Source organism: Cucumis melo, chromosome 8, assembly GCF_025177605.1.
Source record: "Cucumis melo cultivar AY chromosome 8, USDA_Cmelo_AY_1.0, whole genome shotgun sequence".
NCBI classification, from domain to species: Eukaryota; Viridiplantae; Streptophyta; class Magnoliopsida; order Cucurbitales; family Cucurbitaceae; genus Cucumis; species Cucumis melo.
Window position 1 is genome coordinate 30973410 of NC_066864.1, and position 25739 is coordinate 30999148.

The window sequence follows — 25739 nt, forward strand, 5'->3', positions numbered from 1 at the left end:
ATAATGTAAATATTCAATTTCTCTTAATATATCAACAATATATATTTGTTTGAATCATTGTGTTGCATGTCTTAATTTAAATCTTAAACATCTGATAACCATTTGATCTTAAATATTAGACGGAAAAAATAGATAAATAAATAAAATAAATCTTATATTTATTTACATGTAAAAAGAAGGTGATTTTAGAAGTGGTTAGAAAGTATAATAAAAATGGTTAAGATTAGTTTTTAGGAAACACAACACCAGAATAAGGTATATGTATTATATGTATTTTCTGTAAAAAAAAAAGAAAGATGGTAGGAAAATTTTGTAGTGTTATATAAGAAAATACAGGTAATTAATAATAGTATGAAAGCAACATTAATAGACATTAAAATGACAATTAACTTATAAATAAAAATGAAAAGAAGGGAATAAAGAGAAAGAAAATGAATATTTTGTTGTGGATTCGGTGGATGTGATGCGCAAGGGAAGGGCTGAGGAAAATTACATGGAGCGAGAGGGAAAGTGGGAAATCTCAAGTCTACGCCGACCTTGTCTCTTCCGATCTCACCCTTCATCCTCTTTCCAATCCAACGGCTCTTAACCTCTTTTAGGGTTCCGAACCTTCTCGAATTTTTTGAATTCTCTCCCTATATATACATCTCTTTCCCCCTCCTCTACCTCCACTTCACATAACCTAGTTTTTGCCCCTCTTCTTCCCAGATCTCCGCTACTTCTTTCTTCATTTCCTTTTTTCTCTTCTTCCTCTCTATCACTTTTCTTATCCTCCATAATGGCCGGCAAGGGAGAAGGTCCGGCTATCGGTATTGATCTCGGAACCACTTACTCTTGTGTTGGTGTTTGGCAGCACGATCGTGTTGAGATCATTGCCAATGACCAGGGTAACAGGACTACTCCTTCCTATGTTGCCTTCACCGATACTGAGCGTTTGATTGGTGATGCTGCTAAGAACCAGGTCGCCATGAACCCGATTAACACCGTCTTTGGTGAGATCTAACTTCTTGGCTTTCATTTCTTTCTTTCGTGTTGGATCTATTGTGTTTCTTTCGTTTTGTTGTTATTATTTGAGGAATGTGTTTGGCTCTGAATATACTTTCTGTCTGTAGATCTAGTTCTTTTTCTTTCTTGATAGTTCTTTGGATCTGAGTCTTGTATTGAGCTATAATCTGGATCTGGTGATATATTTAGTTATACCGCTAGTTAGAGATTTGTCATGTATGTTATTTAGCATTTATATTTGATTGACGTGAATAGTTATTTGAACGTAGGAACCACGTATGAATTATATTTAGATACTGTTGATCGTTAATTTTTCATTTCATGGATTTATGAATCTGAAAGAATAATTGCACCTGTTGATTCGGTCACGTATGATCTTTAATCTCAAGTGATATTCATTTCCTTAATCGTGAATGTTCATGGATTTGAAGGATCTTTATTCGTAATGTCTTTCTGTTGATTTGATGTAGTGTCTAATAAGTCTTGGTTTTCTTGTATTGATTCGAGCATGTATTTCTCCAATCGTATGGTTTCGTTGAATTGAAATCCTACTCTGTTTATGTTATTAGATTGCTGTTTGATATTCACTTTTTGATCTGAGTTGCTTACAAAATGATCTTATTGGATTGTCAACAGACGCAAAGAGGTTGATCGGTAGAAGATTCAGCGACTCTTCAGTCCAAAGTGACATCAAGTTGTGGCCATTCAAGGTCATCCCTGGACCAGGTGACAAGCCCATGATCGTTGTCAACTACAAGGGTGAAGAGAAGCAGTTCGCTGCTGAAGAAATCTCTTCCATGGTTCTTATTAAGATGCGTGAAATTGCCGAAGCTTACCTCGGTTCCACAGTGAAGAACGCCGTTGTCACTGTTCCTGCTTACTTCAACGACTCCCAACGTCAAGCCACCAAGGATGCTGGTGTCATTGCTGGTCTCAACGTCATGAGAATTATCAATGAACCCACCGCTGCCGCCATTGCCTACGGTCTTGACAAGAAGGCAACAAGTGTCGGTGAAAAGAATGTCTTGATCTTCGATCTTGGTGGTGGTACTTTTGATGTCTCTCTTCTCACCATTGAAGAGGGTATCTTCGAGGTGAAGGCCACTGCTGGAGACACTCATCTTGGTGGTGAAGATTTTGACAACAGACTTGTCAACCACTTTGTTCAAGAATTCAAGAGGAAGCACAAGAAGGACATCAGTGGCAACCCCAGAGCTCTTAGAAGGCTGAGAACTTCTTGTGAGAGAGCCAAGAGAACTCTCTCATCCACTGCTCAGACCACCATTGAGATTGATTCTTTGTATGAAGGAATTGACTTTTACTCCACCATTACTCGTGCTAGATTCGAGGAATTGAACATGGATCTTTTCAGAAAGTGTATGGAACCCGTCGAGAAGTGTTTGAGAGATGCTAAGATGGACAAGAGCACTGTTCATGATGTTGTACTTGTTGGTGGTTCTACTAGAATTCCTAAGGTCCAACAGTTGTTGCAAGACTTCTTCAATGGCAAGGAACTTTGCAAGAGCATTAACCCCGATGAAGCCGTTGCCTATGGTGCTGCTGTACAAGCTGCCATCTTGAGCGGTGAAGGCAATGAGAAGGTGCAGGATCTTCTTCTATTGGATGTCACCCCTCTTTCACTTGGCTTGGAAACCGCCGGTGGAGTCATGACTGTTTTGATCCCAAGAAACACCACAATTCCCACGAAGAAGGAACAAGTCTTCTCTACCTACTCCGACAACCAGCCCGGTGTGTTGATCCAAGTATACGAAGGTGAAAGGACAAGAACACGCGACAACAACTTGCTTGGAAAATTCGAACTTTCCGGTATCCCTCCAGCTCCCAGGGGTGTTCCACAAATCACAGTGTGCTTTGATATCGACGCCAACGGTATCTTGAACGTCTCTGCCGAAGACAAGACCACCGGTCAAAAGAACAAAATCACCATTACTAACGACAAGGGAAGACTCTCCAAGGAGGAGATCGAGAAGATGGTTCAAGAGGCAGAGAAGTACAAGTCTGAAGATGAGGAGCACAAGAAGAAGGTTGAAGCAAAGAATGCTTTGGAGAACTACGCTTACAACATGAGGAACACAGTGAACGACGAGAAGATTGGTGCTAAGCTTTCCCCGGCCGACAAGAAGAAGATCGACGATGCCATCGAGCAGTCCATCCAATGGCTGGACGCCAACCAGCTCGCTGAGGCCGACGAATTCGAGGACAAGATGAAGGAGTTGGAGAGCATTTGCAACCCAATCATCGCCAAGATGTACCAAGGTGCAGGAGCTGATATGGGCGGCGGTGCAGACGACAGTGCTCCTTCCGGCGGTAGCGGTGCTGGACCCAAGATTGAGGAAGTCGACTAAGCTCTCCCTCTCTCTACAGTATCGATCGGGTCTTACCTTCTCTTTTTTTTTTTTTTTTGGAACAATCGATTTTTGATTTCGTGGCTTTAATTAGTAGTGGAAGCCACTGTTTACCGGCGTAATTTTTTTCTCTCTCTCTCTATCTGTTATTGTTAAGTTTTTGAAGACATTTTAGTGGTGGAAATTACTTTGGCCACAAAAAGAAACATTCTGCTTTTCTTTTATCTTTCATTATGAAATTATTATCTCATACACTTTTTTGGTGGTCATATATCTCTATTTTTTTTTTTTTTTTTTTTTTTTTTTTATTTTTTATTTCTAGGTCGAAGGCGCCATATGGAATGGGCTTTGTTTCATGTATTATCGAGCCCATTAGGTATTTTGGTCGTGGTTGATGTGCTTTTATAAATATCCGATTTGGGGCCCTTTAGTTGACAATATTTGTCATTTTATCATAAAGGGGCAGGAAAAGAAGAAAATGAATTAGAATCATATTGTTATGTAACACACACACACACACACACGAGTATGTCAAAGAGACAGGCAAAAAGATAACTAGTAATAATAATAATACGCGGTGTGAGCTGTCCACAAAATCATGGTTTAGAATAATAAAAGGAAACAATATATATATATATATAAATATAATATATATTTTATATTTTTTTTTGATAGAAGAGAATAATTGAGAGGTTATTAATTGGTTTAGAAATGTGGTAACCCTTATCTAATGCGCCATCCAACCTCGACTCTTCTTCACCATTAGTTTGAACCGTGGCTGTTGCCTATCTTGAAAAGTTTCCTACAACAAGCCTTTGCCTTTTCATCTACATCTTTGACATACTACTATTCTCCTTTCATTTATCTATTTTAATATGTTCCTTGAGCCTTTTAAATATCTTTGACATACCCTTTCATTTATCTATTTTAATATGTTTTTCTACTATATAATTTAAATTTAGTTCAGGCAAAGATTAGGAAAATACTAAATAGCGGTGTGTTCAAACGGTCTGTTCGTTTAAATTCAATGACTTTAATTTTAAAACTTATCCCATTTAGCTTTTAGCAATTATTCAATTAATTTAGTCAATTTTGATGGAATTTATATAATTATTGTTTTTTTAAGGTCAAATGTCGGTGATAATATTCAAACTTTATGGAACTGATAATGTGGATTGATTTTGGAGAGAAACAATAGTAAAAACTGTAGAAAAAGATGAATTGATAAAAGATAAGTTATCAAATTTGAATATTAAGAAAAGGGAAACTGAAAGGACACGCAACCATTTCCAAATCAAATCCATACAAGAATTAATAGAAAATCCCAATTTACACTTGCTTTAAATTTCGCTAGAATGAGGCTTTTACACAAAAACCACCAAACCAATTTAACTTTGTCAATAGAACATCAGGATACCATTATGCATTCCCGTGATCTCGCCCAACTCTCTTACCAATTTGATACAACAAATCACGAACAAAGAACATATATTTCCATATGGTGATTTATTACCATCATGAACAACATTAATATAAAATAATAGTTATAAGCATTTCATTGAGAACAATAGAAGTTTGGTTTTCCAATAAGCGTAAGCGTAGTGGAGAAAGGAATGTTATTTGTATAAATGGAGAAAGGAAAAAATAAAATAAAATACAAGTTCATATATATGCTCAGTATAAATTGCAATCAATTTCTAAATATGATGCATAAATTTAGTGAGCAAAGAATCACAAAAGAAACAGATAGAAAAAAAAAAAAAAAGTACATTCTCTTCCCATAAAAGAACACTAAAATGAAGCTTAGTTAGTAAACAGTGAAGTGAATGCCTACCTCCAGCAACAACTGTTATTTGATCTAAACAGATGGGACATCTCAAGTTAACATAAGATCATTACCCCCGAGATGGGGACGACGGCAGACGCGAACTTCATGTTCCTCTGGACCGACACGGAGCCTCGGCACCATAATCTCAAGGACAGATCCTGGACCGTCGTAATATGCTTCTATATTAGCATCTTCAGGAATTCGAGTTGCTAGAGGGATCTCCCTCACAAATTCACCAGGGGGACAGTGTTCGGGAAATGGATCTGTGAGCTTGAATGTTCTATCATGTCTCTTGATGAAGGGCAGTCCCGACGTGCTCACACAAGATACTTTTATAATACCGTGTGTGAGAGTGTTCCTCCACGAGACTTTAACACTTGGAAGATCAACAAAAGGCAAGCTGATGATGATTAAATAACCTTCTTCATCCTCGTATATCGATTTAGCAGCTGTTACTGGCCCATAAGCATTCTTCATTACCCCGCTAAAGTCGTTCAACCAGTGTGGTTCCGTTGGGTGGACCTCCATATCGGAAATGCGATCAGACGTATGGTTATTCACAGCCAAGTAGCAATCATCATCGTTGCCGTTCGAGAAGAAATCCTTCTTCCTCTTGCTGCTGACAGGTGATAAATCCATCCCATCGCAGTTACTGTGGTTTGATGGTTGAGTAGATAAATTCAGCACAGATCCATTGAGCAGTTTCTTCGAATGAGAATGAGAATTCGAGGCACTCTTAAGAGTGGGAGGCCTTTCAAGTTCAAAATCGGTATTTGGAAGATTTCTCCATGAACTGAAGTCACTTGCCTCAGGAGGGATGGTGAAATTCAAATCCCTGCCTGTGAGTTCCGCCCACCTCTTCCTGTCTTCTTCGTCAAGGCTCATCAAATTAGGAGACGGAACAACCTCAACTCCGTGAACACACTGAGGATTGGAGAGACCCCGATAATGCTTACGCTGCATTCTGTGAGATCGAACAAAACCTTTATCAACACTAAACGGAAAGGGGCGCTCCCCTTGACGAGAATGACCATTCATATAACTCCGAAGCTGCATTTTCCCCAGTGCATTCTCGGGCCTCTCTTTAAAGACCCACATGTACATATTCTCCATATCATGTTGCACCATGAAAGTATCAAGATTGAGATCAGACTTCTCAAAGCCAGAAACCCCATTGCTATCCCTGATGATCTTAGCTTTCGACTTATCATTCATTGCGGGCTTGAAGTAGAAACTGAAGAAAAACCAAGCACCCCATATAGAATCAACACGCTTCACTAATTTCCGGCCGACCTTAGGGGCAGTAAGGAAGCTCTCAGTCTCATAAACCTGTGAACCAAGCCCAACATCTAAAATATCACATGGATCAGAACTCCACGGCTGCTGCGGTGGGCTGCGCTCAGCAGACAAAGGAAGATTGATATCCGGCGGGCGCAAAAGTACGACTTGGCGATTCATTTCCAAATCCAATTCATCATGAGAAGAAGCGCTGGAATCCATAGACAAGAGTGTGGAAGGGTGATGACTCTCCATTGTAAGAGCTGTAAGTCTAGAACCTCCCATTTCAGCTCATCATCATCAACATCGTCATCATCTCCTCGGTGGTAGTAAGTTTTGAAGCTGATGGGTTATATCAAACATAGCCATTCCCAAAGACACAATTCAAGAAAGAAGAAACCCTTATAAACAGCTGTGGCTTATATATATCAATCCCCACAATATCTTCCCTCCATCAAAACCCTAGATTTATCAAATGAAAATAACACAAACCTCACAAACTCACAAGAAATTTAACACAACACAAACAAAAAACCATATAGAAAAAGAATTCCAAAAGAAGAAAAAAGAACAGAACAGAACAGAACAGAACAGAGTCAACAAGGAGGTGAAATCATATACAAAAAAAAAAAAAGAAAAAAGAAAAAAAAAGGATAGAGTAGAACACAAATCCTTATCTAAGAACAGATTTTACAGACGCTATAGAAACACAATATCCAACCCTAACCCTAAAATCTCTTGATATCCTCCACACGTAGGAGGAAAACACTGAATCAGACTCATCAAATCCATTCTAATTTCCAAAATTCCAACAAGATCTCCAGAAACTACCCTTGTTTCTTTTTCTTTTCAAATCAAAAAAACTCACCCATATGCACAAGAAATAAGGAAACAAACTACTAAGCTAATTGAATAAAGTAATTTCTAGATTTCCAATGACCCAGGAAGAACAAAATGGAATTGGATCTTCAATGAGAGTACCTTTTGGTATAAACATCAGGGAATACAGAAGATGAGTGACCTCCATAACCAACCATGATGCAAGTCTTCATTAAATCATCAAAAACCATTTCTCAAACAACAACAACAACAACAAAAAACACCAAAAACAACTAATTTTTCTTCTCCCCCCTTCAAGAAAAAGGAAGAAAAAAGAAAACCCAGATGAAAAAAAATTAATGGGAAAGTGAAGGTGTGAACAGAGGAAGAGAAGAGAGGCGTGAAGCAGCATCTTATTATAAAGAAGGGGGCCTTCGTGGGTTAAAACCTTCACTGGATGACACCCAAAAAAGCTGCTTCGCTGTTTGTTAACGGTGACGATGCCATTTCACAAAGAAAGGTCAAAACTTCAGATTTCGACACACGGCGATACGTGTAATTCTTCTATGCTTTCCGGATCTTCCTTTAATATCTACTCGACCGCACCTGATTTTTCCTCTTTAGATTTTCCTTTTAATTTCTTTTAAGTAATCATTATATTTATAAATTCTATTTTGTTTAGTTTTTTGGACGTTTTTATAATATTTGTGTGGCCGTTAAGACATATTACTCAATTTTTGCTTACTAAACCAATTTTTAAAGATATATGTTCCTTTTTTTTTAAGAAAAAATTGTTTGAAATTTGAAAAGATATATTTTGTTCTTACATTTCTTTCCTAATTTAATTACAATAAATAAAAATTGATTCCTAACATTTAGAGAAAATTATAATTTCTTTGAAAGAGTTGATATTTATCTTAAATTTTATATAGTTAGATATTTTATTTTGATTATAAAATAATTATTTTTATCCACTAATATCTATTAGTGATATTTTATTATATTGAAAATATTTTGATTTGAAAATAATATGATTATTCCATAAATTTTCTTGTTTTGATATTAAAAATGATAAATGTGTTTAAATATTTTATTACAATTTGCACTTTATTTACGTACAACAAAGTTTATTTTGATCCAAGAATATCATTTCAATCATTTTCCTTAAAATTATATTATTATTCGTGTAGGAAAAAACTCAGCCAATTATTATGATAATTATTATTTAAAAAATAAAATTGATAAATAAGGAAAAAAGGTTAAAAATATAAGAGAGATATTTGTTGGGGGGTTTTGCCAAACTTTACATGTGCTTCATAGGAAAATGAAAGAAGGGGTTTTGAACATTCCTAGGTAGGTATGTGCTCTCCAAATTGATTATGAGATATTTCGACTAATAAAGGATAAATATGGAATTTTTTATTTTTATTTTTTAATATAAGGGAAAAATAATAATAATAATAATAATAATAATAATAATAATAATAATAATAATAATAATAATAATAATAATAATAATAATAATAATAATAATGGGGTATGTTAAGGGTTTGTTTTAAAACTTGGACTTTTCTTTCATTTTCACCCCAAATCTTAGCTCTTGCCCAATAAAGACAGAAAATAAAGATAAAATTCAAACTTTAGACCCTTGGAAAAGGAAAAAGAAAATAAAAAAATTGGTACATGAATTTTCAAAATGTAATTTTGTAGTGAGTAATTTATTATTATTATATGATATATTAAATTAGAAAATAATTAAAAAAATAATCTTAGACATATTATTTTAGAGTATTTTAAAAAATAGCAAAATATTAAAATTGTTTACAAAATAGAGTAAAATCTACTAAACTCTTCGTAGTTTATTTAATCTTTTTCTTTTTTATATATATTTTGTAAATATTTTTTTAATAATATATGTAAAAGTTTTCCTATTTTTTTTTTTATTTTTATTAATTTAAAATATCATCTAATTATTAAAAATAATACATAATCGCTTTAAGGATTTTTTAAAACCCAACTTGATAAAGAAATATTGTAAAAATTCAAGAACGGAATGCATTTATTCTTAAAAGTTTGAGACCAGATGAACAAAATTTAAATATTAAGAAAGGTAATAATTAATATATAAAAGTGATTTTCCATATAGATGGGAATAATTAGTTGGGAGCTCATATGTTTCATAAATAAATAAATAAATAAATAAATAAATCTGTATTAAAAATAAGAAGTGTAGCAATGTTTTTTTTTTTTAGAAAGAGAAAATGTTTTTATTAATTTGGATAATTGAAGAAAGAGGACAAGAAGAAAGAAAAAAAAGGATAGAGTTTTGAAGGTAATTAGTTATAGTGGAGGTTAGATATGCATTGGAAGTGGTTGTTGTGATGTCTTCAATCTTCAAGTGGGATTGGTTGGAAAAAGATGAAACATTATACAAAAGGAAAACAAAAATTAAACCTAATTTATTAAGAATTAGGACAAACAACACAAAGTTATCCAATTACAAACCTAAAAGAAAGATTTTTATAAAGTTGAAAAATGTTTTAATTTCTTTTATTAAATATTAGATATATGTGGTTCAAGTACATCTTATGAAGACTTAAAAAATATATTATTTTTATTTTATTTTATTCTTATTTTAATTATTATTTTTTTTATATAAATTTGACTCAAACATGGTATTGAAAACATTTTTTAGTAAAATAATTGATTTAGAGTATGCAAATTTGAACTTCTTATATTAATAATAATAAAAAAAGGAATTTATAAGAGACAATTACTCTAGAAATTATAAAATATATGAATAGTTTTAAAAATAGATAATAAAATACAATTTTTTTTTTTATCAAATAGAGTTCAAATGTTTAAATGCTCAATTCATGTACAAGCTATAGTGATAAAAATAGATGAAAGATTATTCAAAATATTTGGAGAAAAATACACTTTTCTCTTAAGATTTGAATTTGGTAACTAACGTCTAGGTTTCTATTGTTTAATCACTCAACTGCATATAATTGTTTAGCAAATGACCGGACCTATGCATCCAATAATTATACTCTATTTTGAAGTTTAAATAATCACTTAAACTTTTTATCATATTCTCCCTATTCAGGAAAAGTTAAATTTCGAACTTTGACCTTGCGAGCATCTACTTAAATAAGGACTTAACATTTGAATTTGAGACTTGGAAAATGATTTAATTATATGTTCCGTCTTTTGTATGTATGTATGTATGGAAACATAACATTTCATCCTCTTCTCTTTTTTTTTTCTCCCATTTCATCACTATCACCTCTATTTTTCTTCCCCAAAACGAGTAAGAGAATTCCTTCTTGAAACAACTCTGAAAACTCAGGAATTAAAATATTAAAAACTAGAAAGCTTTATTGGATTTGAATCTAAAAAAAGAAAAAAAGATGAATTTTTTAACTATAAGACTAAAAGAAAATCTTTCATAGCCCAATTTCATAATACAAGACTAAATTTCTTTATCCAAATGAAAAAAAATATTAATATTAGTTCGTAATAACAAGAATTAAATTTAAAACGTCAAAATTCTAAAATAAACAATTTTAGAAAATCAAATTATTTTAAACAATAAGATAATAATAAAAAATGGATAATAAAAAATGAATATTTGAAAACTTAATTTTTTTTTAAAAAAGCAATCCAATTAGTTTAGAGGAGTAGTGGTAATTATATATCATTCCAAGTTGTATATCACAAATCCAAAAAGCTAAGATAATTTATACATATGGAAAATGGAAAAGCAAAGCCACTCCCATTTAGTTGGACCATTCCATTGATTTTGTTGGAACCAAATCTTTTGCAAACTCAAATATCTCATTGGATGACATATTTTCCTTTTCCACTTACTCTTACTTTTTTTAATTTTTTTTCCTTTTTCCAGTTTAAGATGTGACTTCTTTTTTTTTTTTTTTCAAAATCAAAATAAAGGCAAACTTTAATTCACATTTATTTTCACACAACCAATTCACATTTCCTAAAGAAGCATATACATACATATATATGTATGTAATTATTTAATCAAATTCTATAAAGAAAATAAAGAGTGTGTATGTATAGTTAGTGGATAACCAAATAATTAGAAGGTAAAAAGATGTATTTATTTTATTTTATATTTTATGATGGTTATCAATGTGATGCTCAAAAATAACTTTTCACTCTTATTGGATAATATTTTTTAAACCCAATGGTGACCTTTTGTTAATCTCCACATCATATATATATATATATATATTTTATATATGGTGACCTTTTTTTCACTATTATTGGATAATATTTTATGATTGTATATATATATATATATATATATTAATATCAATCCAAATTGCTAAATAAAGAAGAAGCTTTGAAAGCAAATGACATTGACAAGGTTTTAAATTTAAATGCCAAGACAATGGGTTGGGCTTGAAAAATATCTTAGTATTTTCCCCCAATAGATATTTTACACTCTTTAATATCAATGTGCCATATGACTCATTCAGTATTATTACTTATTATCATTTTTCCATATGACTTATCTTTAAGGGGGAAAATGTGCATTTTCAAATGGAATAAATGGGAAATTTTGACTAATTAAAGGAAGGTCAAAAGTTAAAATTGTAACGACCCAACTTTCCGGACTAAGCTGAGGTCACTACCAAATACCAAAACTCGACCATTCAACATAAAATTTAAAACGGACCAGTTACGATTCATTAAAAGCATTAGAAACATTACAAAAAGACAGTTTCGGGCCCTATTTTAAATTCAATCATAAAAAGTCTCAAACAAAAAAACTCAAGTCATCAGTTCCAAAAGCACAAACCAAATATTCTGACAAAATACATAGCGGAAGCGATAAGAAAACCAGACGCGTCCATATGGCCTTCACGCGTCCTTCCTGCCTCTCGTCGGTCTGCCCCTCGCTGTGCCCTTACCTGAAAAGTTTAAAAAGAGAAAAGGGTGAGTATAAACATACCCAGTAAGGGACCCACTACTGGGCCCGTTAGGGGACAACAGTTAACTTCCTATTCGGGGGTACCCTACATAACAGTCTAGTGGTCCCGTAGAACGCACATATCAGTCTAGTGCTCCCGAAGGATGCACATCTCAGTCTAGTGCTCCCGAAGGATGCACACATCAGTCTAGTGCTCTCGAAGGACGCACATATCAGTCTAGTGCTCCCGAAGGATGCACATATCAGTCTAGTGCTCCCGGAGGATGCACACATCAGTCTAGTGCTCCCGAAGGGTGCACACATCAGTCTAGTGCTTCCGAAGGATGCACATATAAGTAAGGCACACTACCCCATAGATGAAGCTAACCGTTACCCCTCGGTCTATACTTAATCGTCTACCACAGTCATACCACAATCATCAATCATTTACAATTCCCCTAAAGGCTTTACTGGCCAGGTAGTATAAGCTTAAACCATTACACCCTCAGTTGCTATACGCGTCAACTATTCGTATACCATTATGGAAGAGCCCCAAGACTCAAACAACTAAATAACCAACTGAACTCACTGTCCTTCCCCGTCTAATCCCATGATCAACGTCCATCAATCTAAAATTTCAATCTACAATTAGCGGTTGCGGTTCAGTTACATCAGACAGAAACATAATAACAGTGCTTAACAGTCAACATAGATACACTTATCCAGTATAATCACTAACGTGTAATCCCCTGTGGATTACTACGTTTCCGGCCTCGACCCGAGGTCCAGTAGTAGGAAAACCCTTACCTGATACTCGGTTATGCCCCTCGATCGAATCCACGCTCAACAGCTCAACCTAAAACGAAAACACGAAGGTTTTAGTTGATGACTTTAGTAGAAGTCATTTTAAAAGGTCCGAATCGACACCCGTTGACTTACCCAAGGAAAGGAAAGCTATCTCCAAACAAGCCTACCGCGAGACCCGAGAACTCAAGCGTCAACTCTGTACTACCTTCAAGGGGGAAAAGTAGGGCCATATCTTATTCCAATATTCAAACTCTAATCGGATGTAGCAACATTAAGGAATTCATCGAAAACAATCCTTACCGAAGACTCACCGTGACCCGGAGCGGAGGAAGGAAGGCTTAGGTGGCTTGGTGAAACAAGGAGCTCGGCTCGGCTTGAAGGCGTTCGGCTCGGCTCGGCTCGGCTCCACCTCGGCTCGGCTCGGCTTGGCCTCGGCTCGGCTCGGCTCAACTCGGCTCGCGGCTCGGCTCACTCGGCTCGCGGCTCGGCTCACTCGGCTCGCGGCTCGGCTCACTCGGCTCGCGGCTCACGCGGATCACTCGGCTCGGCTCACGCGGCTCACTCGGCTCGGCTCGGCTCACCCGACTCGGCTCGGCTCACCCGGCTCACTCGGCTCCAGCCGCGGCTTGCTCGAATCGGATCCGTGGCTCGGGTCTGGTTTTTGCTCCACCCGACAACGCTCGAGTGAGAGACGTCGACGGCGGACGTGGGTGGCTTTCCTCGGCGTTCAGGGCTGCGTCGGGAACACAGACAGAAGTGGGGCCGTCGACGGTGACAGAGACGGAGGAAGAGGGAGGGCTATCGGCTGCCGGCGGTTGGAAGCGAATCGGAAATGGATGGGGAACCGCGACGGACGACGGTGGAGATTTGAAGCTGCCGACGATGGAAACGGAAACGGAGATGGAGGTGCGAGCTGAAGACGAAGAAGGAGAAGGAGAAATCGAGTGGATGGTTGTCGGCAGATAAAGAAACGAAAAAGAAGGAGAAAATGGAGAGAGGGCGGCGGCGCGACGTGAGGAAGAAGAAAGCGAAAAAGAAGATGGGGGGGGGCGGCGCGCGGGATGCTAGGGTTCCCTTTTTTTTTTGAAAATAAATAAATATATATATATATAAATAATAATAATAATAATAATATTAAATATAATAAAAATAAATAATGATATATATATATATATAAATTGAATAAAATTAATATAAATTCAAAATAAAATATTAATATTAATTAATTATAATAATATTAATAAAAATATTAATATTTATTTTAAATAAATAAAAGAAAATATTAACATTAAAAATTGTAATAAAAATTCCCGATAATAATAATCTAATCAATATTATATTATTATTTTATCGTTTTACCAAAACTCAAATTTCCGAACAATTCACTTAAAATGCTAAAATTTTTCCTCGAACTTCGGGGCGTTACATTCTTCCCTCCTTAGGGAACTTTCGTCTTCGAAAGTTTTATTCCTCGAACAGCTCGGGATAACTGGATCTCATGTCATCTTTTCGCTCCCATGTAGCCTCTTCCACCCGGTGATTCCGCCATAAGACTTTAACCAAAGGAATTTCTTTATTCCTCAACGTTTTCACCTCTCTAGCAAGCACCTCAACAGGTCGTTCAGTATAGCTCAAGTTTTCATCAATCTCCAGTGGCTCGTAATCCACTACATGGGATGGATCTGGCACGTACTTCCTCAACATGGAGACATGGAACACATCATGAACTGTCGAGAGTGATGGTGGCAACGCTAAACGATAAGCTACAGGGCCAATCCGCTCCAGAATCTCAAACGGCCCAACAAAGCGGGGACTCAGCTTTCCCCTCCTTTCAAAACGCACGACACCTCTCATAGGTGCTACCTTTAAGAACACCTTGTCCCCTACCTCAAACTCAAGATCCTTCCGCCGCACATCTGCATAACTCTTCTGCCTACACTGAGTGGTATGCATGCGTGATCTAATCTTCTGTATCGCTTCGTTAGTAGACTGAACTAACTCAGGACCCATCAATCTTTGCTCGCCCACTTCACCCCAACAAATCGGGGATCTACAACATTTGCCATACAAGGTCTCAAATGGTGCCATGCCGATAGTGGCCTGATAACTGTTATTATAAGCAAATTCCATTAAATGTAAGTGGGAGTCCCAGCTACCTGGAAATTCCAATGCACACGCTCGCAACATATCCTCTAAAACTTGGTTCAGACGCTCAGTCTGACCGTCAGTCTGTGGATGGAAAGCTGTACTAAAGTCTAACCTCGTGCCTATAGCAGTCTGCAAACCCTTCCAGAATTTGGAAGTGAAACGGGCATCTCTATCAGAAACGATCGACACCGGCACTCCATGCAATCTCACTATCTCAGACATGTACAACTGTGCCCACTTACTAGCAGTATAGGTGGATTTACCCGGAACGAAGTGCGCTGATTTAGTAAGTCTGTCCACCACAACCCAAATCACTGTAAAACCCCTCAGAGTTCTCGGCAGCCCTGTAATGAAATCCATGGACACGTTTTCCCACTTCCATTCCGGTATGCTCAAGGGTTGTAATAAACCCGCTGGCTTCTGCCTTGGTGCCTTAAACTGCTGACACACCAAGCATCTACTAACAAATTCTGCTACCTCCCTCTTCATGTTACGCCACCAATAAACCCGCTTCAGGTCCTGATACATCTTCGTACTGCCCGGGTGTATGGAAAATGGGGAACTGTGAGCCTCAGATAATAATTCTGTCTTGATCGCACTATCTGACGGCACACAGAGGCGTCTCTCAAACAAAAGTCCACCATCCGAGGATAATGAGAACTCAACCGCTTGCCCTGCCTCTGCTAGGCCACGTTTCTCAACCAGATAAGGATCGTTGCTTTGAGCATCAATGATCCTTTGCCTTAAAGTCGGCTGTACTGTCAACTGGGCCAACTGCATAGTAACTGCCCCCACTGACACTGCAATCTCAGCCCGCTCGAGATCCCGATGCAATGGGGCCTGTCGGGTAATAAGTGCTGCCGAATGTGATACCTTTCTACTAAGAGCATCAGCTACCACATTCGCCTTGCCTGGATGATACAGTATCTCACAATCGTAATCCTTCACTAACTCAAGCCACCTTCGCTGTCTCATATTCAATTCTTTCTGAGTAAAGAAGTATTTCAAGCTCTTATGATCCGTGAATATCTGTATCTTTTCACCATATAAGTAATGCCTCCATATTTTCAAAGCAAAAACCACTGCTGCCAATTCTAGATCATGTGTAGGGTAGTTCTGCTCATGACTCTTCAACTGACGAGACGCATAAGCAACCACCTTACCCTGCTGCATCAAAACACAACCCAAACCCTTCTTGGAAGCATCACTATAAATCACAAAACTGCCAGAACCATCAGGTACAGTAAGAACCGGTGCGATAACTAGCTTCTTTTTAAGGTTCTGGAAACTGTCCTCACATGCCTTGCTCCAAACAAAAGGAGCTCCCTTCCTGGTCAACTGAGTGAGAGGAGTAGCTATACGAGAAAAGTTCTCCACAAACCGTCGATAATAACCTGCTAAACCCAGAAAGCTACGAACCTCACTGACAGTGGAAGGTCGGGTCCAACCGGTGACTGCCTCTATCTTAGCTGGATCCACAGAGACCCCAGCCTTAGAGACCACGTGACCCAGAAAGGACACCTGCTTCAGCCAAAACTCACATTTCGAGAACTTTGCATACAACTTATTATCCCGAAGTGTTTGCAAAACCATACGTAAGTGCTTCTCGTGTTCGGCCTCCGTCTTGGAGTATATCAAGATGTCGTCGATAAACACGATCACAAAAGTATCTAGGAACTCCCTAAACACTCTGTTCATCAAGTCCATAAACACTGCTGGAGCATTCGTCAAACCAAAAGACATCACAATAAACTCGTAGTGTCCGTATCTGGAACGAAATGCTGTCTTCGGTACATCCTCATCCTTAATCCTCAGCTGATGGTATCCCGACCGAAGATCAATCTTAGAGAACACTGTGGCTCCCTGTAACTGGTCGAATAGATCGTCAATCCTGGGCAAGGGATATCTGTTCTTTACGGTTACCTTGTTCAGCTCCCTATAGTCAATGCATAGATGCATCGATCCATCCTTCTTCTTAACAAATAAAACTGGCGCACCCCAAGGTGACACGCTCGGTCGAATGAATCCCTTATCAAGCAATTCTTGCAACTGCACCTTCAGTTCTTTCAGCTCTGCGGGGGCCATTCTGTAAGGGGCCCTGGATATAGGAACCGTGCCCGGCTCCAACTCTATGGCAAACTCAACCTCCCTGTGCGGAGGTAACCCTGGAAGTTCCTCAGGAAAGACATCCGGATAGTCCCTCACTACTGGTTCTGATGACAGGGATACATCGGCCTCTCTAGTATCCACTACGCTCGCTAAGATACCCCAAGTACCCTGACTGAGCAGTTTACTGGCCCTGATGGCTGAGATTACCTGAGGCAACGACCTTGACCCTTCTCCCTTAAATTTAAAACTGGCCCTCGAGGGAGGATTAAACGTTACCTCCTTACGGGAACAATCTATGCTGGCGTGGTTAGCGGCTAACCAATCCATACCCAGAATTACATCAAAGTCGAGCATATCTAGAACTAACAGTGTTACCTCAATCACATGGCCTGCTATCTCAATCTGGCATGTTTTCACCTTTTCCTTCGACAACATGCACTCCCCGGAAGGAGTAGATACTGATAGAACATGTTGTAAGGGCTCTACCTCTAAGCGGGCATGCAACACAAATGTGGACGAGATAAAAGAATGCGACGAACCCGAATCAAACAAAACTAAGGCGTAATGCCCCAACACTGGGAGCGTACCTGTCAATACCGTGTCTGCCTTCTCAGCCTCAGTCTTGTTGGTAGCAAAGACTCTACCCTGATGTGGAGCACCTGCTCCCTGATTCTGTGCGTTCCCCGTGAGTCTCAACGGGCATCTATCAGCTGTATGACCCTCTTGCCTGCACTTAAAGCAAGTCCTGGTCCCGAATAAGCAACGGCCCAGATGGTGCTTCCCACAAGTGGTACACAACGGCTTCCCTCTGGCAGCCTCCCCTGCCTCAAAAGGTTTCTGCTGGAAGCGGCGAAACTCACCACCTGATCTGAAATTCCGCTGTGGCACTGGAACAGGCTGCTGCTCAGCCTTCCTCTTCTGTCCCGATGTCGAACCTCTACCAGCGGTCTTAGACGAGTTAGCTCTCTCCTGTAAACTGAGATCCACTGCCAGGCGCAGTGCATCGGCATGAGTAGCGGGTCGGAAAGCTCGGACCAAACCCTGAATGTCCAGTCGGAGACCTCTAACAAACTTATCAGCTCTGGCCGCCTCGGTCGCTATCATCTCGGGAGCGAAGCGGGACAACATGTCAAACTCCGCATCGTACTGCTCCACTGTCATGTCACCCTGCTCTAAGTTCAGGAACTCCTGCCGCTTGGCGTCTCTCAGACTAGCAGAGAAGAATTTCGCATAGAAACTCTCCTTAAACTGCTGCCACGTGATCTGACTCACATCACCACCTAGCATCCTCTCTGTAGTCTCCCACCATGCAGTACCTCTGTCAGTCAACATAAAAACAGCACACTGAACTTTCTGATCCTCAAGGCATTTCATGTAACGGAATATGGTCTCCAAGGACGATAACCACATCTGAGCCCTGGTGGGGTCCTCCAAAGACCCATAGAACGTCGTGGGATTATACTTCCTGAAATCCCTCAGGTGCTTAGCCTCTGCTGACAACTGATCCGGCACAAACTGGGGCGCAACTGGTACTGGGGCCGGAGCAGGAGCTGGTGCTGGAGCTGGCGCTGGAGCTGGCGCCGGATTTGGCGAGGCAGGCTTCTGCTGCTCCCGCATTTGCATAATCAAATCTCTAAACCTCTGCTCCATGGCGGCTAGGTCCGCATGAGTAACTGGCGCAGCCGGGTCAGGGGCTTGGGCTACAGGCTGCACCTCAGGTTGAACGCGTCCTGCTCCCCTTCCTCGGCCTCCTCGGCCACCCCTACGTGCACCTCTCCTTGGCGGCATTTCCCCAACAACCACCAACGATCCCTTTAGTCATAATGGTAATTGAATTTACAGTTTAACTTAGGTAAGGTAATGCATGTAGAGTTATACATATACTTTCATGGGAGCGTACCTGACGAGCGGCGAGGATCGTTTCAGCCATAGGGACACAAAACACAGACTCACATTATAAGCCAGTCTACAGAACCTAAAACTTAGGCTCTGATACCAACTGTAACGACCCAACTTTCCGGACTAAGCTGAGGTCACTACCAAATACCAAAACTCGACCATTCAACATAAAATTTAAAACGGACCAGTTACGATTCATTAAAAGCATTAGAAACATTACAAAAAGACAGTTTCGGGCCCTATTTTAAATTCAATCATAAAAAGTCTCAAACAAAAAAACTCAAGTCATCAGTTCCAAAAGCAGAAATCAAATATTCTGACAAAATACATAGCGGAAGCGATAAGAAAACCAGACGCGTCCATATGGCCTTCACGCGTCCTTCCTGCCTCTCGTCGGTCTGCCCCTCGCTGTGCCCTTACCTGAAAAGTTTAAAAAGAGAAAAGGGTGAGTATAAACATACCCAGTAAGGGACCCACTACTGGGCCCGTTAGGGGACAACAGTTAACTTCCTATTCGGGGGTACCCTACATAACAGTCTAGTGGTCCCGTAGAACGCACATATCAGTCTAGTACTCCCGAAGGATGCACATCTCAGTCTAGTGCTCCCGAAGGATGCACACATCAGTCTAGTGCTCCCGAAGGACGCACATATCAGTCTAGTGCTCCCGGAGGATGCACACATCAGTCTAGTGCTCCCGAAGGATGCACACATCAGTCTAGTGCTCCCGAAAGATGCACATATAAGTAAGGCACACTACCCCATAGATGAAGCTAACCGTTACCCCTCGGTCTATACTCAATCGTCTACCACAGTCATACCACAATCATCAATCATTTACAATTCCCCTAAAGGCTTTACTGGCCAGGTAGTATAAGCTTAAACCATTACACCCTCAGTTGCTATACGCGTCAACTATTCGTATACCATTATGGAAGAGCCCCAAGACTCAAACAACTAAATAACCAACTGAACTCACTGTCCTTCCCCGTCTAATCCCATGATCAACGTCCATCAATCTAAAATTTCAATCTACAATTAGCGGTTGCGGTTCAGTTACATCAGACAGAAACATAATAACAGTGCTTAACAGTCAACATAGATACACTTATCCAGTATAATCACTAACGTGTAATCCCCTGTGGATTACTACGTTTCCGGCCTCGACCCGAGGTCCAGTAGTAGGAAAACCCTTACCTGATACTCGGTTATGCCCCTCGATCGAATCCACGCTCAACAGCTCAACCTAAAACGAAAACACGAAGGTTTTAGTTGATGACTTTAGTAGAAGTCATTTTAAAAGGTCCGAATCGACACCCGTTGACTTACCCAAGGAAAGGAAAGCTATCTCCAAACAAGCCTACCGCGAGACCCGAGAACTCAAGCGTCAACTCTGTACTACCTTCAAGGGGGAAAAGTAGGGCCATATCTTATTCCAATATTCAAACTCTAATCGGATGTAGCAACATTAAGGAATTCATCGAAAACAATCCTTACCGAAGACTCACCGTGACCCGGAGCGGAGGAAGGAAGGCTTAGGTGGCTTGGTGAAACAAGGAGCTCGGCTCGGCTTGAAGGCGTTCGGCTCGGCTCGGCTCGGCTCCACCTCGGCTCGGCTCGGCTCCACCTCGGCTCGGCTCGGCTTGGCCTCGGCTCAACTCGGCTCGCGGCTCGGCTCACTCGGCTCGCGGCTCGGCTCACTCGGCTCGCGGCTCGGCTCACTCGGCTCGCGGCTCACGCGGATCACTCGGCTCGGCTCACGCGGCTCACTCGGCTCGGCTCGGCTCACCCGACTCGGCTCGGCTCACCCGGCTCACTCGGCTCCAGCCGCGGCTTGCTCGAATCGGATCCGCGGCTCGGGTCTGGTTTTTGCTCCACCCGACAACGCTCGAGTGAGAGACGTCGACGGCGGACGTGGGTGGCTTTCCTCGGCGTTCAGGGCTGCGTCGGGAACACAGATTGAAGTGGGGCCGTCGACGGTGACAGAGACGGAGGAAGAGGGAGGGCTATCGGCTGCCGACGGTTGGAAGCGAATCGGAAATGGATGGGGAACCGCGGCGGACGACGGTGGAGATTTGAAGCTGCCGACGATGGAAACGGAAACGGAGATGGAGGTGCGAGCTGAAGACGAAGAAGGAGAAGGAGAAATCGAGTGGATGGTTGTCGGAAGATAAAGAAACGAAAAAGAAGGAGAAAATGGAGAGAGGGCGGCGGCGCGACGTGAGGAAGAAGAAAGCGAAAAAGAAGATGGGGGGGGGGGGCGGCGCGCGGGATGCTAGGGTTCCCTTTTTTTTTTGAAAATAAATAAATATATATATATATAAATAATAATAATAATAATAATAATAATATTAAATATAATAAAAATAAATAATGATATATATATATATATATAAATTGAATAAAATTAATATAAATTCAAAATAAAATATTAATATTAATTAATTATAATAATATTAATAAAAATATTAATATTTATTTTAAATAAATAAAAGAAAATATTAACATTAAAAATTGTAATAAAAATTCCCGATAATAATAATCTAATCAATATTATATTATTATTTTATCGTTTTACCAAAACTCAAATTTCCGAACAATTCACTTAAAATGCTAAAATTTTTCCTCGAACTTCGGGGCGTTACAAAAATAATAAATAATCAAATCATACAATGTTTTTTTTGTAACGACCCAACTCCTTATTCTGAGTCAAAGCCATTACTAAACACAAATAAAGTTATAAAGTTTGGCTAAAACGAACAAAACCTCAAAATTTTATTTATTTAAAAAAACCAAATCAAAGGTAATGTGCAAAACGTAACAAATATTGAAATCCTACTCGGGCCCTATCTACTTTTGAAGAAACGAAATAATAAATAAAGAATAATAAAACTTCAAATACTGAAAGTTTAAACTGGGGTGTAAAGCGGAAGCAGAGATCTCTATGGCTCGCAACGGTCACTTCTGGTCGCTCGCCAGCTTGCCCTTGCCCTTACCCCTGCCTTTACCTGAAAAATGTGACATGGAAAGAATGAGTATAAAATACTCAGTAAGGGACCCACTACTAGTCCCACAAAGTGTCTGTTAACTTCCTATTAGAGTCCTGAAAATAGTACCCAATAATTGGCACGTTCCGGAACACGTGCAACATGCGCTCCCATAGGAACAAAATCTAGTCTTCGGTGCCCCGAGGGAGCACCTAGGACATAATGGTCTGTAGCAAACCCGGAGGAAACACTAAGACAATCGAATTGCGAGGATCCCGTCGAATCACTCAAATCATATCTATATCCATGCCAGATTGGCGGTCCCGTCGGACTACGCAGTCCTAAATAGGTGGTGATCCCGAAGGACACCCATGCAGGTACGACTCTAATAGGCTAAGCTAACAGGTACCCTAACCATAGCATACATATAACATAGCATCATCTCTAATCATATCAGTCTAATCATCATGCCACATCTCATCACAATATCCAAACATAAAGTCATAACAAGCCACGTCATCACATTATACCATGCCATCATATCAAATCACATCATCAGTCACATCATGCCCTCATTAATTGACATATCGTTATACAGTCTAGTCCTCAACGTGCATAACTAGGAATACATGCGGTCTCATGATTCTAGTCGTAGAGCTAGTAGTAGAAATCTCTTACCTGGAGATTTGCTCAACGAGTTCTATCAGCAAGAAAACACGCCTTTCACGCAGCGAGGTCCTAAATGATTAATAACGCCAATTTTCATAACTTGAGCATTAAACGACCAAGGACTCAAGAATTTAGTTGGAATAACTTACTCGTGGTCGGGTTACAAGGAGATGGTCCTGAACTAGAGAAATCTTGCGCTCCACAAATCAATTGGTCCAATTTGTCATTTTAAGAGAAATAATTTAATTTAATTTAATCCAAATGAATTATTTAGGTTCCAAAAATTCTTAAGCCTTTGCTGGGTCTGCCGAAAACCCAATCGACTTACCAAAATAGGTGCAAAGGACCGGAGTAGGCTGACGGCTCAAAGACAGACGAACCGACTCGGCTCGAAAGCAGGATTTGGCTTGGCTTGCGGCAGGAGGAAGACGCGGCTCGGCTGGGAATCGGCTCGTGGAGAAGGGCGCGGGAGCGGCTTGCGGGTGTATGCGGTGTGGCTTGCACGCGGGTGCAGTGTGGAGCGGACGCGGGTGGCGATGCGGAGCGGCTGGACGCTCGGATTGGGTGGTGGCGCAGAGCGACTGGACGCTCGGATCGGGTGGCGGTGTGACTTGGGTCGAGAACGAGGATTGACTGCGATCGCAGGTGGCGTGCATTTCGCTTGGGACTCCTCGGCTGGGGTAGGCGGCGTCGCTCGGCTCTGCGGCGAGCGGCTGGGCTGTGCAGCTTCGCAACCCTCGACTCAGACGCGACGGCTGGCGCGGGGACGGACGACGGATCGGCGGGGCTCCACGTGATCGGCTTGGAGATGCGGCTGAGATCCGTACGTGATGGCTAGAGCTCGACGACGCGGCGGGCTGTGGTTGGCGGTGACTAGGGTTTCCAACACAAATTAGGGTTAGCTTCCTTTTTCCTTTTTTTTTGAAGAAGATGATGGGTTTTTTTTTGTGCACAGGTCCCTAGGCCTTATTTAAACATCAATTAACCCCACCTTCTCTCTCCTCCTCCAAATCTCACCAAATTTCCCCTTTTTTCTCCTTTTAATTAATTAATTCTTTCTTTTCCCAATTAAATCCTCACATCTCTCTCCTCAACCAACCAAACCTCCTTATTTACAAACAATATTTCTACCAATCTTATTATCCAAATCAAAATAATTATGTCCTCAACTTAATTAATTATGCAAATAAAAAATATCACTAGTGAAGTTTCCTCAAATAAATTCAAAATTTCACTAACTACACTAGAAAATGAAAATCTAAATTGTTGGGGTGTTACAATTCCCTCATTTGAAAAACTTTCGTCCTCGAAAGTTCTAATCCTCGAATTGCTCGGGGTACTGGGCTCTCATGTCCTCTTCTCTCTTCCATGTGGCCTCTTCAACCCCGTGGTTTCACCAAAGAACCTTGACCAGTGCAATTCCTCGATTACGGAGCATCTTGACCTCTCTTGCTAAAATCTCAACAGGTTGCTCCTCGTAGCTCAAGTTCTCATTAATTTGCAGTGGCTCGAAGTCAACTTCATGCGCCAGGTCTGCGACATACCTCCTCAGCATGGAGACATAGAATACATCATGCATTGTAGAAAAAGATGGGGACAACGCCAAGCGATAAGCTACAGGGCCAATCCGCTCCAGTATCTCAAACGACCCCACAAAACGTGGACTTAGCTTCCCCTTCTTCTCGAACCTCAGAACACCCTTCATAGGTGCCACCTTCAGAAAAACCATGTCTCCCACATCGAACTCGAGGTCCTTACGCCATACATCAACATAGCTCTTCTGTTTGCTCTGTGCTGTCAACATACGAGCTCGGATCTTCTGTATGGCTGCATTGGTGGTCTGGACTAACTCAGGGCCTAGCATCCTTTGCTCACCAACCTCGTCGTAGCAGACGGGAGATCTACAACACTTACCATACAGAGCCTCAAATGGTGTCATGCCGATAGTAGCTTGGTAGCTATTATTATAGGCAAACTCCATCAAATGTAAATGGGAGTCCCAACTCCCTAAAAACTCTAGCACGTAGGCTCGCAACATATCCTCCAAAATCTGGTTCAACCTCTCTGTCTGACCATCAGTCTGAGAGTGGAAGGCTGTGCTGAAGTCTAACCTCGTGCCTAACGCAAGTTGAAGTCCTTTCTAGAACTTCGATGTGAAACGAGCATCTCTGTCTGAAACAATGGATACAGGTACTCCATATAGTCTCACTATCTCCATCAAATATAGCTGTCCCCACTTACTGGCAGTGTAAGTGGATTTCCCTAGAATAAAGTGGGCTGACTTCGTGAGTCTGTCAACAACAACCCAGATCACTGTATAGCCCTTTAGAGTCCTAGGTAGTCATGTAATGAAGTTCATCGACACACTCTCCCATTTCCATCCTGGCACACTCAAGGGTTGCAACAACCCGGTTGGCCGCTGTCTAGGTGCCTTCACCTGCTGGCATACCAAACATCTACTGACAAAATCTGTCACTTCTCTCTTCATGTTCCTCCACCAATAGACACTCCTCAAGTCCTGGTACATCTTCATACTTCCAGGGTGCATAGTAAATGGAGAACTGTGAGCCTCAGTCAAAAGCTCTGTCTTGAGTGCATTGTCTTCCGGTACACACAAACGTCCCTCAAACGTAAGGCCATCGTCAGAGGATATGGAGAAATCCTCACCTTGCTCTCTCTACCAAACGACGCTTCTCGACCAAATAAGGATCATTTAGCTGAGCAACAATAATCCTCTGTCTCAAGGTCGGCTGCACTAACAACTAAGCCAACTGTGAGGTAACCTCTCCTACTGAGACTGCAATCTCGGCTCTCTCAAAATCTCTGAGTAAGGGAGCTTGCTTGGTGATTAGCGCTGCTGAATGTGAAAACTTCCTACTCAACGCG

General features: G+C 40.3%; 2 protein-coding genes across 3 annotated transcripts; one reads left to right on the top strand and one right to left on the bottom strand.

Moving 5' to 3' along the window:
* The first annotated feature begins 462 nt into the window (after nt 1-462).
* Nucleotides 463-3640, top strand: LOC103490108 (heat shock cognate 70 kDa protein 2). Its single transcript, XM_008449477.3, has 2 exons — nt 463-992; nt 1642-3640. The coding sequence occupies exons 1-2, from the start codon at nt 779-781 to the stop codon at nt 3369-3371; spliced, it is 1944 nt and encodes a 647-aa protein (XP_008447699.1). The 5' UTR covers nt 463-778; the 3' UTR covers nt 3372-3640.
* Nucleotides 3641-4970: 1330 nt separating this feature from the next.
* On the bottom strand, nt 4971-7706 carry LOC103490118 (uncharacterized). 2 transcript variants are annotated; one of them, XM_008449487.3, is made up of 2 exons: nt 7459-7706; nt 4971-6939 (listed from the first exon to the last, which is right to left on the bottom strand). In XM_008449487.3, exon 2 carries the CDS (start codon nt 6760-6762, stop codon nt 5248-5250), a length of 1515 nt encoding a protein of 504 aa, XP_008447709.2. In that variant the 5' UTR covers nt 6763-6939; nt 7459-7706; the 3' UTR covers nt 4971-5247. The 2 variants fall into 2 exon arrangements, with proteins under 2 accessions (XP_008447709.2, XP_016900697.2); XM_017045208.2 differs by having other exon boundaries at nt 4971-6819; nt 7459-7681.
* Nucleotides 7707-25739: the final 18033 nt, after the last annotated feature.